This window comes from Paramormyrops kingsleyae, chromosome 7, assembly GCF_048594095.1.
Source record: "Paramormyrops kingsleyae isolate MSU_618 chromosome 7, PKINGS_0.4, whole genome shotgun sequence".
NCBI classification, from domain to species: Eukaryota; Metazoa; Chordata; class Actinopteri; order Osteoglossiformes; family Mormyridae; genus Paramormyrops; species Paramormyrops kingsleyae.
In genome coordinates this window covers 563009-576750 of record NC_132803.1, presented here as the reverse complement: position 1 = coordinate 576750, position 13742 = coordinate 563009, and the positions used below count along the sequence as shown (strand labels likewise).

The following is a 13742-nucleotide window of genomic DNA, read 5'->3' as shown; positions in this document are numbered from 1 at the left end:
AGGGAGAGACAGAGGGAGTGGAGAAGAGGGAGGGCCAGAGGGAGAGACAGAGAGTGGAGAAGAGGGAGGGCGTGGAGGAGAGGGAGGACCAGGGTTAATTACAAGCTGCAGACCTGATCGACGGAGTCCTCAGGGAACCGCCTTCGCACCTCGGGACCTGTAAATAATTGACGGATAATATTAATTGGAGGCAGATTAGCAAGCCAGTGGCACAGCACTAACATATTAATATTTGATCAGAAGATAGCATGCGGGGGTCTGTCAGGGGTTCCCAGGGGCCAGCTGGGACAGAGGAGAGCCCCCCTGCCCCCAGACACCAGAGAGGGAGAGAGACACAGACATGTTAGCAACCTCGCACTGTGAGGGACAGCTGCGTCGACCTGGCTGGCACTGCCTGGCATTATGAGTAGGGCAGGCCAAATGTGACCCACACTGCACCCACTTTACTCTGTGTGTGTGTTCTTCTGGATCTTGCACACATTCTGATGCTGCGGGTTTGACAGTGAGTGTCTGTGTGAGTGTGTCTCAACTGGAGTCCTGGACGGGCGGTACGGGGATATGGAAAGCGCAAACAAACAAATGTATTTTTGTATAGCGCATTATCACAACATTACATCGTCTCAAAGTGCTTTACAGCATCCCCACTCAAAGCCCCCAGTGAGTAAGCCATAGGCGACAGTGGCAAGGAAAACCTTCCGAGAAGGAAGAAACCTTGGGAGGGACCAGACTCAAAGGGGGAGCCCATCCTCCAGGGATCAGCAGGGAGAGTCAAATACAGTAAAATTTGAGACACAAACGGGGAGCAGGGGGGAGATGAGAAAATGAGAAAAGGATCAAGCAAACTCAGAGAGATATGCAGAAGGAAAAAAAACAAAAAGACAAAAAATACAACAAACAACTAACTTGAGCCTGAAGTTGAACATAAAAAGCGTTGTTGGGGCCAGTCGGCCAGCAGAAGACACAGACCTCTGGTTCCAACAGACAGGTCAGGCAGGACACGGTCAACCCCATGAAGGACCCACTCTACCATGGGGGGCTGGTGGGGGGCCTGCTTTTCAGCTTACTGGCCAATTACTTCACCGGAAGCCGTCCCAGCGGCAGCTCGGGGCTGAGCGTGGAGTCACTAAAGCCCCTTTAACACAAGCTTTCAAAAGGACTTGTTCTCTCTTCAGAAGAAAAAGCCGTGAATTAGAAAGAAAAGGAGAGGCGGGTGAACAGAAAGCAGCTCTATGAAAGCAGAAGAAACATGGTGTTTCACTGAATCCAGGGTCCGGCAGGAACAGGGTGCAAGAGGGAGAAAGACAGCGGGATCAAGCGAGTGGAAACGGCCCTTTGTGCTTGTGAATCAGGACGATGCAGACCGCTAGATGGCTGCATACTTGGAGAGCTGAGATTAGCATGTGTGCAGTGAACACACTTATCCTGCCCCCACACCCACTCGCCCCACCTCCATGCCCGCTTACCCCGCCCCCCACACCCACTCGCCCCACCTCCATGCCCGCTTAATCCCGCCCCCCACACCCACTCGCCCCACCTCCATGCCCGCTTAATCCCGCCCCCCACACCCACTCGCCCCACCTCCATGCCCGCTTATCCCGCCCCCCACACCCACTCGCCCCACCTCCATGCCCGCTTATCCCGCCCCCCACACCCACTCGCCCCACCTCCATGCCCGCTTATCCCGCCCCCACACCCACTCGCCCCACCTCCATGCCCGCGTATCCCGCCCCCACACCCACTCGCCCCACCTCCATGCCCGCTTATCCCGCCCCCATGCCCGCTTATCCCGCCCCCACACCCACTCGCTCCACCTCCATGCCCGCATATCCCGCCCCCACACCCACTCGCTCCACCTCCAAACTCCATCACTCTGCCTGCACATGCTGACACCATGACACAGCCACTAGCTGACAGGCTCTCTGAGATCAATGGAAGGGCTACAGACTAGCAGGAAGTGTGTAAACGGCACATGGAAATTATGGTGTGATAAATGGAAAATGTCAGCTTGTAAAAAGCTGTCACCCCTGTTCACCAAGGGCTGCGGTGTCGCGGACCTGCGGGAGTCGCTTTGCTGCCCCACAGGAAGAGAGGTGATGACCCTCCCAGGAGCAGATGGAGGGGGGGCAGGCAGGTGAGAAAGTGTGTCTGAAAGTTCCCTGGAGTCACGGAAACGCTGAAATTCTGCCTGCTATACCCCCCCATTAATGACTACCCTGCCCGACAGTGACCCATGAGCTCAGACAGTGCCCCATCCCCCACCTCATTAAAAACAGGGGGTGCTATTAAATGTACAAGCCGTCAGACCTATGGGATCAAGCAGAGAACCAGAGACACTAGGCAGTGACCTCACAATGGGGGGGTGGGTGTCTGCCAATGAGTGAGAATTTAAGGCACATGCCCCCCCCCCCCACCCAGCTTGTATCCTTCCTAGCGTCTACAGTGGAATATACTTAACCACAAAATCTAGGACAAAGCAGGAACCAAACCACACAGCAAGACAACAAGGGTGGAGGTCTCCTGGTTTCCCATACCAACTGCAAGCGGGCCACATCCCATAATATCATCTACATGGAGACCCTTCTGATCTCCTCTCCTCTAATTGTGTAGAGAGTAAAGCCCCAAAGGGCAGCTAGGTCCCTGACAGGGAGTGAGGCAGCTCTCTGAGCCCCCCTGCCCCCCCCCCGTCCCATGGGTAATTAGGGAAAGAAAACTGAAGGCTGGGCGGTTTTTGGGCAAGATGATTAGATGGTGGCAGGCAGGGGTGGGGGATGGGGGACCAAACTCGACACTTGACAAGAAATACGCATGCACAGGGTTAGGGTGCAGAGAGACCCACACTCAAAGGCCCAGGGAGGGAGACAGAGGCAGAGAGAGACCAAAAGACAGACAGACAGGGAGGGACACAGAGAGACAGAACAAAGATGGAGGGATACAGTCAGAGAAAGAAACAGGGACACAGGCAGAGAGACACGGAGGGAAAGAGAGAGAGAGAAAGACAGGCACACAGACAGAGACAAGGAGGGACACACAGAGAGGGACACAGACAGACAGAAAAATGAGTCTCATTATCAGATGCACTGGACTCCACATGCAGTGACACTAGGCTGCTCAGCCACTGCAATGCCTCCCCTGCTATTCATCTCCCCATTTTCACCTCTGCCTTGCAGCTCACAATTCAGTTTATATGCAGGTTCACGAAATGATGCTTTTCTTGCCATTTGCGCGTGAGTACAGGTACGCTGGAATGTGTTCGTTTTCATATACCCTGTCTTGCTCTCCTTTGAGGCAGACACATATATACAGGTCAGAGTAAAGCTTATACAGGTACAGCCATTTATCTGGCTCCTCTGAAGCATTTTACAGGGGATAAGGAGCCTTGCTCAAGGGCCCAAAGCTCATGTCACTCATCTGCTTGGCACAGGATTTGAACCTGCAACCTTCCAATCACATGAACAGAGGTCTAGCCCGCTGAGCCACACGTTGCCCCAAAATAAACTAAGACATACACAAGAATGGCCATCAGGGATGGAAGCAGAGCTGGGCGATATGGCCTAAAAATAAAATCTCAGATTTTTTCAAAATAAATCCGATTTCCGATTTTAATCGATTTTCCTCTCCCCTACTCAAAATCAAACTACAGATGACAAATAAATGGTTCAAAACAAGTTTTATCTTTATTTTGTTTTTTTTTTTTACTTTAGGGTTAAAGTGCAATCTGACAAGCCAAAAAAGATGCCTGTAAGTGAAATGGCAGACCACGCCATTGTAAACACTTTTAGAAACTTGTAAAAACTTTTAGCATGTTAATGAATCCCGGCTTTTCCACAGTATGTATGGGCACCATGTCTTTTGCAATATACATCGCGACAGCATTTGTTAACGAAAACGTGTCAGGGATGGTTGCTTGCTTAACTTTGGATGTTGTGCTGGTGCAGCGGCTATTTTCATTTTGCTGGGAGCGGCACTTCTCCCACTCCGCTGCGTACCTCTGCTTTAGGTGCTGGAATAAATTTGCCGTGTTGCTTCCTTTGGTTGCAACAGTATTTAAACAGACTTTGCAACGAGGACTTGTTTGGTCTGTGTCCGTCAGCGCAAAACCGAACCAATTCCATGTTACAGATGTAGCAACACCTTTCTTGGGCACAAGCTCCAGCTTCTCGTCTGTCGTTGCCATGTTGTTTGTGAATCCGCTACAGTGTTTGGGTGAACCGCGCTAATTTACCCGTGAAGGACGGTGCGTCGCATTAGTTCCGCTTTTGGCGCTCGCATGTAAAATAAGTAATAAAATCGATTTTCATAAAAACACATCGTCCTGAACTGTAAATTCAAATTAAATCGATAAAATCGATTTATCGCCCACCTCTAGATGGAAGCCCGGGACTGGCACTACTTAAATCCTGGAGCTTGGGGCTACCTGGCGAAGGCCCACAGTGATCTGAGCTGAGAAGTAGGGGCCCAGCAGGGTGAAGCTACATGCATTGAAAAAGTCCCTTTTGGTGCAAATCCCCGCTACACGCAGCCCCCCCTTCCCCAACAAAGGCCCAATTACTGCAGCCTTTCAGCTGAGGGAGCCACAAACAAAAGAAGCCTGGATTAATCTGGGACCAGGGGGAACAAAGCTGAAGTACAAAACAGCACAGAAACAGATGGCTGAACTGGGAAAGAATGAGTGCAGACCAGCAGGGGGCGCTAAAAGGGCAAGCTATTGTACCTGTAAGGGGGTGCTTAAACTGAACTACTTTGGGTGGATAAGGGAAGGTCCCCATACAGCAGATAACGGTGACATGATGCCATTCATGATGCCATCTCAAAAAGACCCTCAAGAGGAGCCTCAATGCCACGCTGACAGACAGTGCACCCCCAAAGGAAGACTTTGGCCAGACACAAAGAGACAGACTCGAGCAAAGAAACACGCGACTGCTCTTACGAATCCTGCTAATCTGCACTTTGTTGTCCTTTATTGACACCAGGCCACTATGTAGCTAACATAACTGGAAACTCTGCCGTCAGCCATTCTTGATGATGGTTCACCACCCGTCATCCCCGGTGACCGGAATAGGCTGCTTCTGCACTCCAGGGGTGACTAACAGGCCTGGGAACTGACTGGAGCTCATTCTCCCATGTAACTGCATCACACACCACATTAATGTCTCTGATCACAGTTGCATTAAGTTCACCTTGTTGCTCCTTACACCTCCCCCTGCTCCCCTCCTGGAGCCTCCTTCTGCCACAACATTCACTCCCACTTCCCACTGGCATCTCTGCTTCTGCCCCTCCTTCCCCTGAGCAGCTGTTTACTTGACGCTAATGGAGACTCTCTCCTCATGCCTCGACACCCTCTGCCGCTCCCTCTCCTCCAGACCAGCCCGCTCTGTTCCCTCTCACCCCTGGAGGTGAAAAGCATGAAACCCTTTGGATCATTTCACTGCTGCAAATACCAACTACTAACATGACAAGATCACCGCTACCCTAGATATTCATTCTATTCTTCAAACACTCTCCTTGACCTTCCATCCACCCCTTAGACTTTCTTCCATAAGAAAGTGGCAGCTATCTGTAGCCAGTTCTCTGCACGTTCCACGCACACAGCATCCTCCGCACATAGGCCATCATTCCCCACATCCACCCCCATCACCCGCTCTGTCGTCTCCAAGCTACTTGCCAACATTCCCTGCTACATTTGAGGAGGCTCATGTAACCCCACTGCTGAAAAAACCCAAACTTAACCCATCACAAGAACTACAGACCAGTCTCTGTCCTCTCGATTCTAAAACTCAAAAGTTCTCAATAAAATCTTTGACTGTCTCATGCAGAACAACCTCCTGGACCAGACTGGCTTCAATGCAGGACACAACCACCCCTCTGACAGTTGTGAATGCCCCAAAGTCATCCCTTGTCACTCCTGCTAGACATTTCTGCAGCTTTTGATGCAGTGAACCATTAGATCCTACTATCCACACTCTATCAACTCACCATGATAGGAACTGCTCTGCACTAGTTTGCCTCTTACCCATCAGGCAGATCATTTCAAGTGGTCTGGGGTGCAGAAATGCCCAAATCACATCAGGTAACAACCAGTGTCCCCCATGGCTCTGTCCTTGGTCCTCTCCCTTTCTCTCTTTACATTACCTTTCTAGGTCCAATCACCCAGTGACATGACTTCTCCTTCCATTGCTATGAAGATGACACCTAACCCTACCTGACCCCCCCTTGACGACACCATGGTTTCTGCTCAGTTCTCTGCATGCCTTGCTGAAATCACAACCTGGATGAAGGATCATTACCTCCAGCTAAATCTCTGAACTGCCAGCCCTACCATCCACTAGGGATTGGCGATATGGCCAAAATGCCATATCACGATATTTTTGGCTACAATTATGATCCATGATATAGATCACAATTGTTTTTAGAATGTACGTTGTAATGTTATTTAACCACTTAATCAGCAATTCACTTCTTACAAGAAACACTGCTAGTAACATAAAAATAATAAGCCAAATTATTAAAGGTATGTAAAATACTGTACATATAAAATAAACTGACTCCTTATAGCAAAAGTGTTTTTTAATTTAAGTTTTAAAAGTTTCATGTACAAATGAACATTGTATCACTTTGGTCAATAACTGAACACTTCTGAACTCAGTTTACAAATACAGAGAGTGGCTCAGTGGGTTGAGCCTCTGCCTGTATTTGGAAGGTCACTGATTCAAGCCTGACTGACAGAATAGACATGTCTGGGGGCCTTTGAGCAAGTTCGCTGCCAAGCTTGCTCTTGCCTAAATGTGCATCATGGAGAACAAGATGGGGTAGGCCAGAAGAGAATATTCCCCATGGGGAACAATAGAGTTCTATTATTTCAGTATCAAACAAATAACAGATAAAAAAGAATTAAATAATAAATGTAAGAGTTAAAAATTTTGCATCACTAAAAAGCTTTTAATGTAATTTTTTTCTAACTTCTTAGCTAACATCTTTAAAAAAATTATGCCGTCCCATACAGCTGGCATGGCGTGACTCAGTGTTGACTGAGAAATACCCGATCGGTCCGCAAGTTCTCACTGAAAAGCACTTGTGGCTAAGAACCTGCGAGTGGACAGAACTTGTAAAGGAACAGGTATAGCGCAATTCCTCATCGTCTGCCTTTGTAATGCTGCCCCCAGTTCAGCACACAGCTCCAAAAGGATTGCTCTTGGAGATCTGAATCGACATAGAAGCCAGTCATCATCATGGGCCAAGAAATCAATATGATCCCTGAATATACGCTCTCTTCTAATTCTTCCATAAGCTATGTCTTCCAATAACGCAAGAGTTGCCATGGTAGTTGTAATAGTTCGGTAATTTTCTACACTGTTTTATTGTTACAAATTGATTAAAAATCAGGAGCCGTACAATTAATGTCGGTGTATTGGATAAAGTCAGCGTCATGATTGCGAGTTTAAAAAGGGAAACCACATTAGCAATGACTTGCCACTGAGTGCTGTCCGTTTACAAACCTGAGCAGAAACGTGCGTATGCCATGTCCGGAGCTGCCGTGAGAATGTGCGTAGCGGTACGGCAAGTTTCGTTTTTATAAACCTCGACATGAGCGTGGAAACGGATGTATGCAACATTTTCATGCATTTATACATGAGGCTCCAGGTCTGTCGTCTTCTGTGATTCCATAGATGGTCTCCAAACATAGTCTGAAAGCTTTTACTTTTGCTCTTCTCATTCATAGAATACAGTAGCTCTCCTATTAGGTTCTCGCTTTGTCTATAGCGTATTGTGTAGTCCTTGCACCAGCTTACACTTGTTGCCGGTCATTCATTCGAAGCTCACCCTGACCACACTTATGTCCAGCTGTATGCTTCTTATGTACTGTAATGTAATCTGGCTCTATCACAAAACATCAGCTAAATAAATAAACATGATGTACTGTAAAGGCAGACACACACGCAGACACACAGAAGCAGGAAGGCAGGTAGAAGCTGGCTGGGGGTGGGGATTCCCACCAACCGGCCGATGCGGGGTATAACCTATAGGTTGGCAGCCACACCGTCCTGGGTCAAAAAGACCCCTCTCCCACATTAATACCATCACCGCACTAAAGGGAACCGTGGATAATCCACATACATGTGGGGGGGCAAGGAGTGGTAACAGTCCAGCACCTGGCGTCACTGTGCGTGGCGGGGGGTGGGGGGGGATCCAATCAGAGACGCTCTGCTTACAGACCGTAACACACCTCAGGATGAGTGAGGGGCTGGCAATCCATCACCAAGAAAATGCGTAGCTTCAGTTTACCGGGACTGTGGAGAGGCCAGAGAGCATGGTGGGTGGGTGGAGCCTTCAGTTTCATAAAAGCTGGAACTCCGCTACCAGAATGGCAAAACTAAGACTAAAAATGCAAATACTATGACAGAACATGGCAAAATGAAGAGCAAGATAAACCACACGGTAAAAGTATGTCACAGACAGATGAACAGAGGATCCTCTAACACTCTGTTCTGCGTTCCCAAAAGCAGTAAGGCTGGAACAGTGCACAGCTCTGAGAGCCCAGGACACTGGGCACAAAATAATGATAAACAAAGTAAAAAAAAAAAAAAAAGTGATTTAGTGTCGTAAGAACACATATAAGAAAAAAATCCAGATGGCATGACAAGTAATGTAAAAGCATTTTGTTGAATATACTAACACAGTATGCATATAGCATGCTGTCCTAGTGATGTGATTTTGTTATGAATATAATGATGTGATTTTGTTGTAAGAAATATTGGGGTATTTATAAAACAAAAAAAGGAGTCAATAAATTTCTTACAAATCCGTCTTCAAGTGATTTAAACAGCAAGGATGAAAATAATTACTATTGTCTCGGAGAACATACGCAGCGTTCACGCAAAAGCAGCAGAAAAAGTTTAAACTGATTCTTAAACATATAATAATCTATAAAAAGAATATTAACTAAAATCGCAGAGCTTCCTACATTTTTTTTCTTATGACAGAGTACCACAGTACAAATATTTCAGTGAAACTTTAACAGTACCAGTTTTTACACGAGTGGAAAACCAACACCTTGAAGTACCGTACTTTTGGCACCTTCTCGAACTACCAAAAGTACGGTACCTGGTGCGGAGGAAAAACCCCTTTTGACTGTGGTGCAGAGGTATTTCATGGGAGCACCACGGACAGTCCACTGGAGGGCCTGATGTAACCAATCAGGGCTCGTAACAGCCCACTGGAGGGCCTGAGGTAACCAATCATGGCTCGTAACAGCCCACTGGAGGGCTTGATGTAACCAATCAGGGCTCTTAATGTGTGGGCAACAATGACGGTGAGGCTAGAGGTCCCTTTGTCAATCTGATGCAGAGTGTGATGCGTGGGAAGGGCGGGGGGCGCGTGGGGGAACAAGCTACGGCCTGTCTTAGACAGACCAAGGCCAGAATCTGCCCTCTCATGGCTATGTGGTTAGCTTGTTATGGGGCCAAGGGCCGAAAGCTGGTCTTGCGTGTCACTCAGCTTCTCTTGAGGGCCCGGCTCAACCGCCCAGGGTCCCACACCCAACGTCCCCAGGGTCCCACACCCAACGTCCCCAGGGCCCCACACCCAACATCCCCAGGGCCCCACACCCAACGTCCCCAGGGTCCCACACCCAACGTCCCCAGGGCCCCACACCCAACGTCCCCAGGGCCCCACACCCAACGTCCCCAGGGCCCCAATGCGAGCCCCACCTTTGCAAAAAGCCCGGTTTCCTGCACAAGCAGCACATTCCTGCCTGCAGCTCAGGCATGCGACGCTGGCCCGCACGCGCGTTGCGACATGCTAAGAGTAAGAGAGCAGTTGCATAAGAGCCCAGCTGGAGTGTGTGCTTCCTCATCAGCACGGAGGAACCATTTACTGGGAGCAAATATATAAAATGTCTCAAAAGAAAAAATAAAAAAACTGTATGACGGATCCTCAGCCTCCAGTGAGGAGGCTCAGCAGTTGCTAGGTGACCCAAAGCCTGCTTAACACCCCCTTGTGTGCTTGGGGGTCCTGAAACAGCGTCAGAGCACCGAATCAGGCAGCTCACTTCAGGTGCAGTTTGTTTACCCCAATAGTGAACCACACAACCACGCACAGCCACTGCATCCGATGACAATCACACTGCTACCACTGCAGAGGTGCAGAAAAGCAGGAACCACAAGGCTGGATCCCAACCTGCAAGCTACACGCTGCAGCATTTACACTGAGCTGCAGGCCCATTGCACACCGAGAGGCCTGATGTGTAAGACTCACCATGAATCAATGCAGCACGGAAAAGTGAATGAACCCATCAACAGAGCCCTAAGCCCCCCCCCCCCCCCCCCGAAAGATGGGGTCTCTGGGCTGCCGGCTGGCCACCCATAGAATAGCACCAGTTATTCATAAATGAAAGCAGCGAGTTCACACGACATGAATGAGAAGGCACTGTGCTTGGGTTTCTCCTGACAGCTGGATGGTGCACTTCCTTACACTCTGCTGGCTTTTGGGTCTTGGACTGACAGTAAGTATTTTCACTCAAGGTCACAGGAGGGAAATTTGGTACTTTGATGTAAACCCCCCTCCCCCGAAAGGTAGGCGCCCCAAAGACAGGCCCCCCCCAAAGCATAACCAAACAAGATCAGACAACAAAGACCATCATGGCTCCATCAGGGACATCAGTAAAATCCTTCATCTCTGTGGAAGCACAGGGGATTGGGGGGGGGATACAGGGCAAAACCAAAGCTTCCGTCTCTGGTCATGGTGCCACATAAAGGTCCTCGATTGCGCTGTACGCGGGATCCATCTGGTGCAAACTCACGGCAGAAAACAAATACATGGGAATACCGTGTCATCACGGGAATACCGTGTCATCACGGGACATGGAAAGAGACACACATCTCCCGCCATCCAGACCCAGGGAAACGCGTGACTCATGTGAAGACCTGGCCATTCAGCACCAGAACACAACCCGCGCATGAATGTCAATTTAACAGTACAAGTGTCAAAAGGAAATGACTAGTCCAGCAGATTCACATCAGATCGAAAGAATAACTGAGAGGATTAAAACCTAACGCCCAGATATAAAAAATAGAAGAGGACTGAGTTTAAAAGATGAATATAAAATGTATAATGGACGGCAATGCCAATGACTCACTCACCACACCGGGGCACCGGCCATGTTCAATAGGAGTGACTTACTTGAGCCAGTGGTTCCAGGGTGTCCCACCTCCACATAGACCTCGAAGGTGGACTGGGGGCTCTCCCTGAAACAAGCATGAAGGTCAGAGGTCAGTGGGCTCTCCCTGAAACAAGCATGAAGGTCAGAGGTCAGCAGTCAGTGACTAACCAGCTGATCCCCACTGCCATCAGGGATGTGCAATTTGCTGGTGATTGTTACTGCAGGGGTGGGGAACCTGATCCATGGAGGGCCGGTGCGGGTTTTTGAGATGGCCTCTCAATCAGCCAGTAAGAGTGGGTCCCCAGCACTGGAGCTGAGAACCACTGCTTTATTATTGGCTGATTGAGAGGCCATCCCAAAAACCCGCACCGGCTCTCCATGGGACAGGTTCCCCCCGTCTTAGAGGAATGGCATAAACAGGACCCAATCCAGGGAAATGTCCGCTGGGGGTGTCGAACCTACATCCCCCACATGGGCTTGGAGTCTGATCCACAATCCATTTTATTCGAGTCCCTTCTCTCATATTCATTTTCAGACCATATTCAGCCAAATTTCACCAGGACCTTGCTTAACACCTCTTAACCATTTACTGACCACTCCTTAACCACCATTTCTTGAACAGTATGCTCCTAAATTTATTTTTTCCTTAAAGAGTAAATCCCTAGCTGGGTGATGCAGATGTTTTGCCCAGAAGAAGACACATCACCATAGTACCATTCCTTACCTGCAAGGTGACATTACAGGCCAGGTCTGTGCCTCTACCTGGAGGTTGCATCTCCGCTCTGGAGAACATGTTTAACCTTGGTGCTGTTCACATGCAGCATGACACAAGAGGATCCATTCAAACGTAAGACAACTATTTTAAAGCCTCCAAGAATAGGACACTAGTTCTTTTCTTTAATCTGTTCACCCTGTCGATGCTCCAAATGCAGGAGAATCATTTCAAAATGTATCCATTTGAACTGGTGAATTTTAACAGCTGTGATAAAACGCTCCCATTGATGGAAGTTTAGCCTGCTGTGGCATCCCAGCACAGTCAGTAAGTAAAGACCCCTGATTCAGCTTTGCTGTGAGTTCCTGCTCTGGTTGACTCCAGTCATACTTCAGCTATTGGGCTTAACCCTGTGAGGCTTCCAAATGGAAAAATATCACATTTGACAAATATAGATCTGATCCATGAAATAAGTAGAACAGTCAGCACCCCTGGGTTATGACACGCAAGATACGGCAGGAGGGAGCCGCTTCGTAACGGAGCTCACCAAGCACGGAGGAGAAAAGCAACACAGATCGCCATAATGGAGCAACAAATATCCACAAGTGAACCCATTCCCTTGCAAGCAGGCAACTATTATTTTATCTTCAACTTTCGTAAGTGAAACAAGCAATTTCCCTGAGTAAAGATGCAAAGTGAGCTTCTGTAAGCACCTAATCACAGAGCTTGCGGCTACGGTTTCCTGACTGCAACACAACCTTACAGTATCTTACATTAAAAAAGCAGAAGGGCTCTAAGTACTGTACCAGCCCTATATAAAGACAGGCAGTGGTGTCCTGATTACAATTAGAGTGCAGTGATCTGATGACAAGCTGTAAGAGGATCCCCTGAAGGTGGACTGGCACCTTCACAGGCAGTTAAAGCATAAAAATACAGTCAATGATAAAGGGCACACAGAGCTGGCATTCATTAAACACCCCTGCCTTTATCATCATTTACTTTGGGGATTCAAAGCCATTACAACTACAGCAAGTATCCCCAGCAATGTGTAATGATTCAGTATTCCAGGTTCTTTATTGTCATCTCACCAAATAAGGATACACGCGCAAATACATTTGTAAATCGTGCCCCACATGGCCATCATGAAATGTCGTTTTGCAAGTGCAATTTTGGATGAAGAAAAGATCAACTGAAATAAAAAGCTAGAAAACGTATCGGCGCATCAGTAGCACCTCTGTCAATCAATCATGAATCCAACATAGACACAAATATTTAGAATAAATAAACAATACATGTTTGCATGCACGCACAGCTCGCCCATACAGATTAAATATACATACATATACACATGCATACAAATTGCACAAGACCAGAACATCAGCTGCTCTTAGGAACATCAGCAGCAATGGCGAACAAATACGTGCAATGGTGGGCAAGGACAATAAGCCCAGGCATTAGAGCATAAATAAGGTCAGTAAGTCCCGGCATTGCAGCATGAACAAGGTCAGTAAGTGCCGGCATTACAACATGAATAAAGTGCCGCTACATTTAAGTCGGTCGCAACAAGTCCAGGCCCCGCGCTGTTCTCTTCCCTGTCATTCTTGTAAACAGCTCTTCTGAAGGACGACACCGAGGCAGAGGAAAGGAGACACTTACCTGAGCCGAGACCCCATTTTCAGCTTTCACGGAAGCCGGGTGTCGTGCTGCGGACGAGGGGTGTGGATCGGTTATTCTAACCGTATTTCTATAACACCCAGTCAGACGGTCCGGACTAACGCCATGGTCTCCATGCGCAGATCGCGGTGCCGTCGCCACTCCGTTGGATTCTGGGTAATATAGTTTCTTTCCTAGACCCCATATGCTTTCGCGTGATCA

At 48.4% G+C, this 13742-nt stretch overlaps 1 protein-coding gene across 5 annotated transcripts in view; it reads right to left on the bottom strand.

The window, feature by feature from the left end:
* dennd1a (DENN/MADD domain containing 1A) overlaps nucleotides 1-13729 on the bottom strand; it is a 54917-nt gene extending 41188 nt beyond the window's left edge. The window contains exons 1-3 of one of the 5 annotated variants that reach the window (XM_072713880.1): nucleotides 13524-13725; nucleotides 11176-11240; nucleotides 114-157 (exon numbers count right to left, since the gene is read on the bottom strand). In XM_072713880.1, the coding sequence (XP_072569981.1) occupies nucleotides 114-157; nucleotides 11176-11240; nucleotides 13524-13540 (126 nt within the window). In that variant the 5' untranslated portion in view covers nucleotides 13541-13725. Of the gene's footprint in view, nucleotides 1-113; nucleotides 158-11175; nucleotides 11241-13523 lie in introns of all 5 variants that reach the window. The other 4 variants (XM_072713883.1, XM_072713881.1, XM_072713884.1 and 1 more) reach the window with 4 other exon arrangements.
* Nucleotides 13730-13742: the final 13 nt, after the last annotated feature.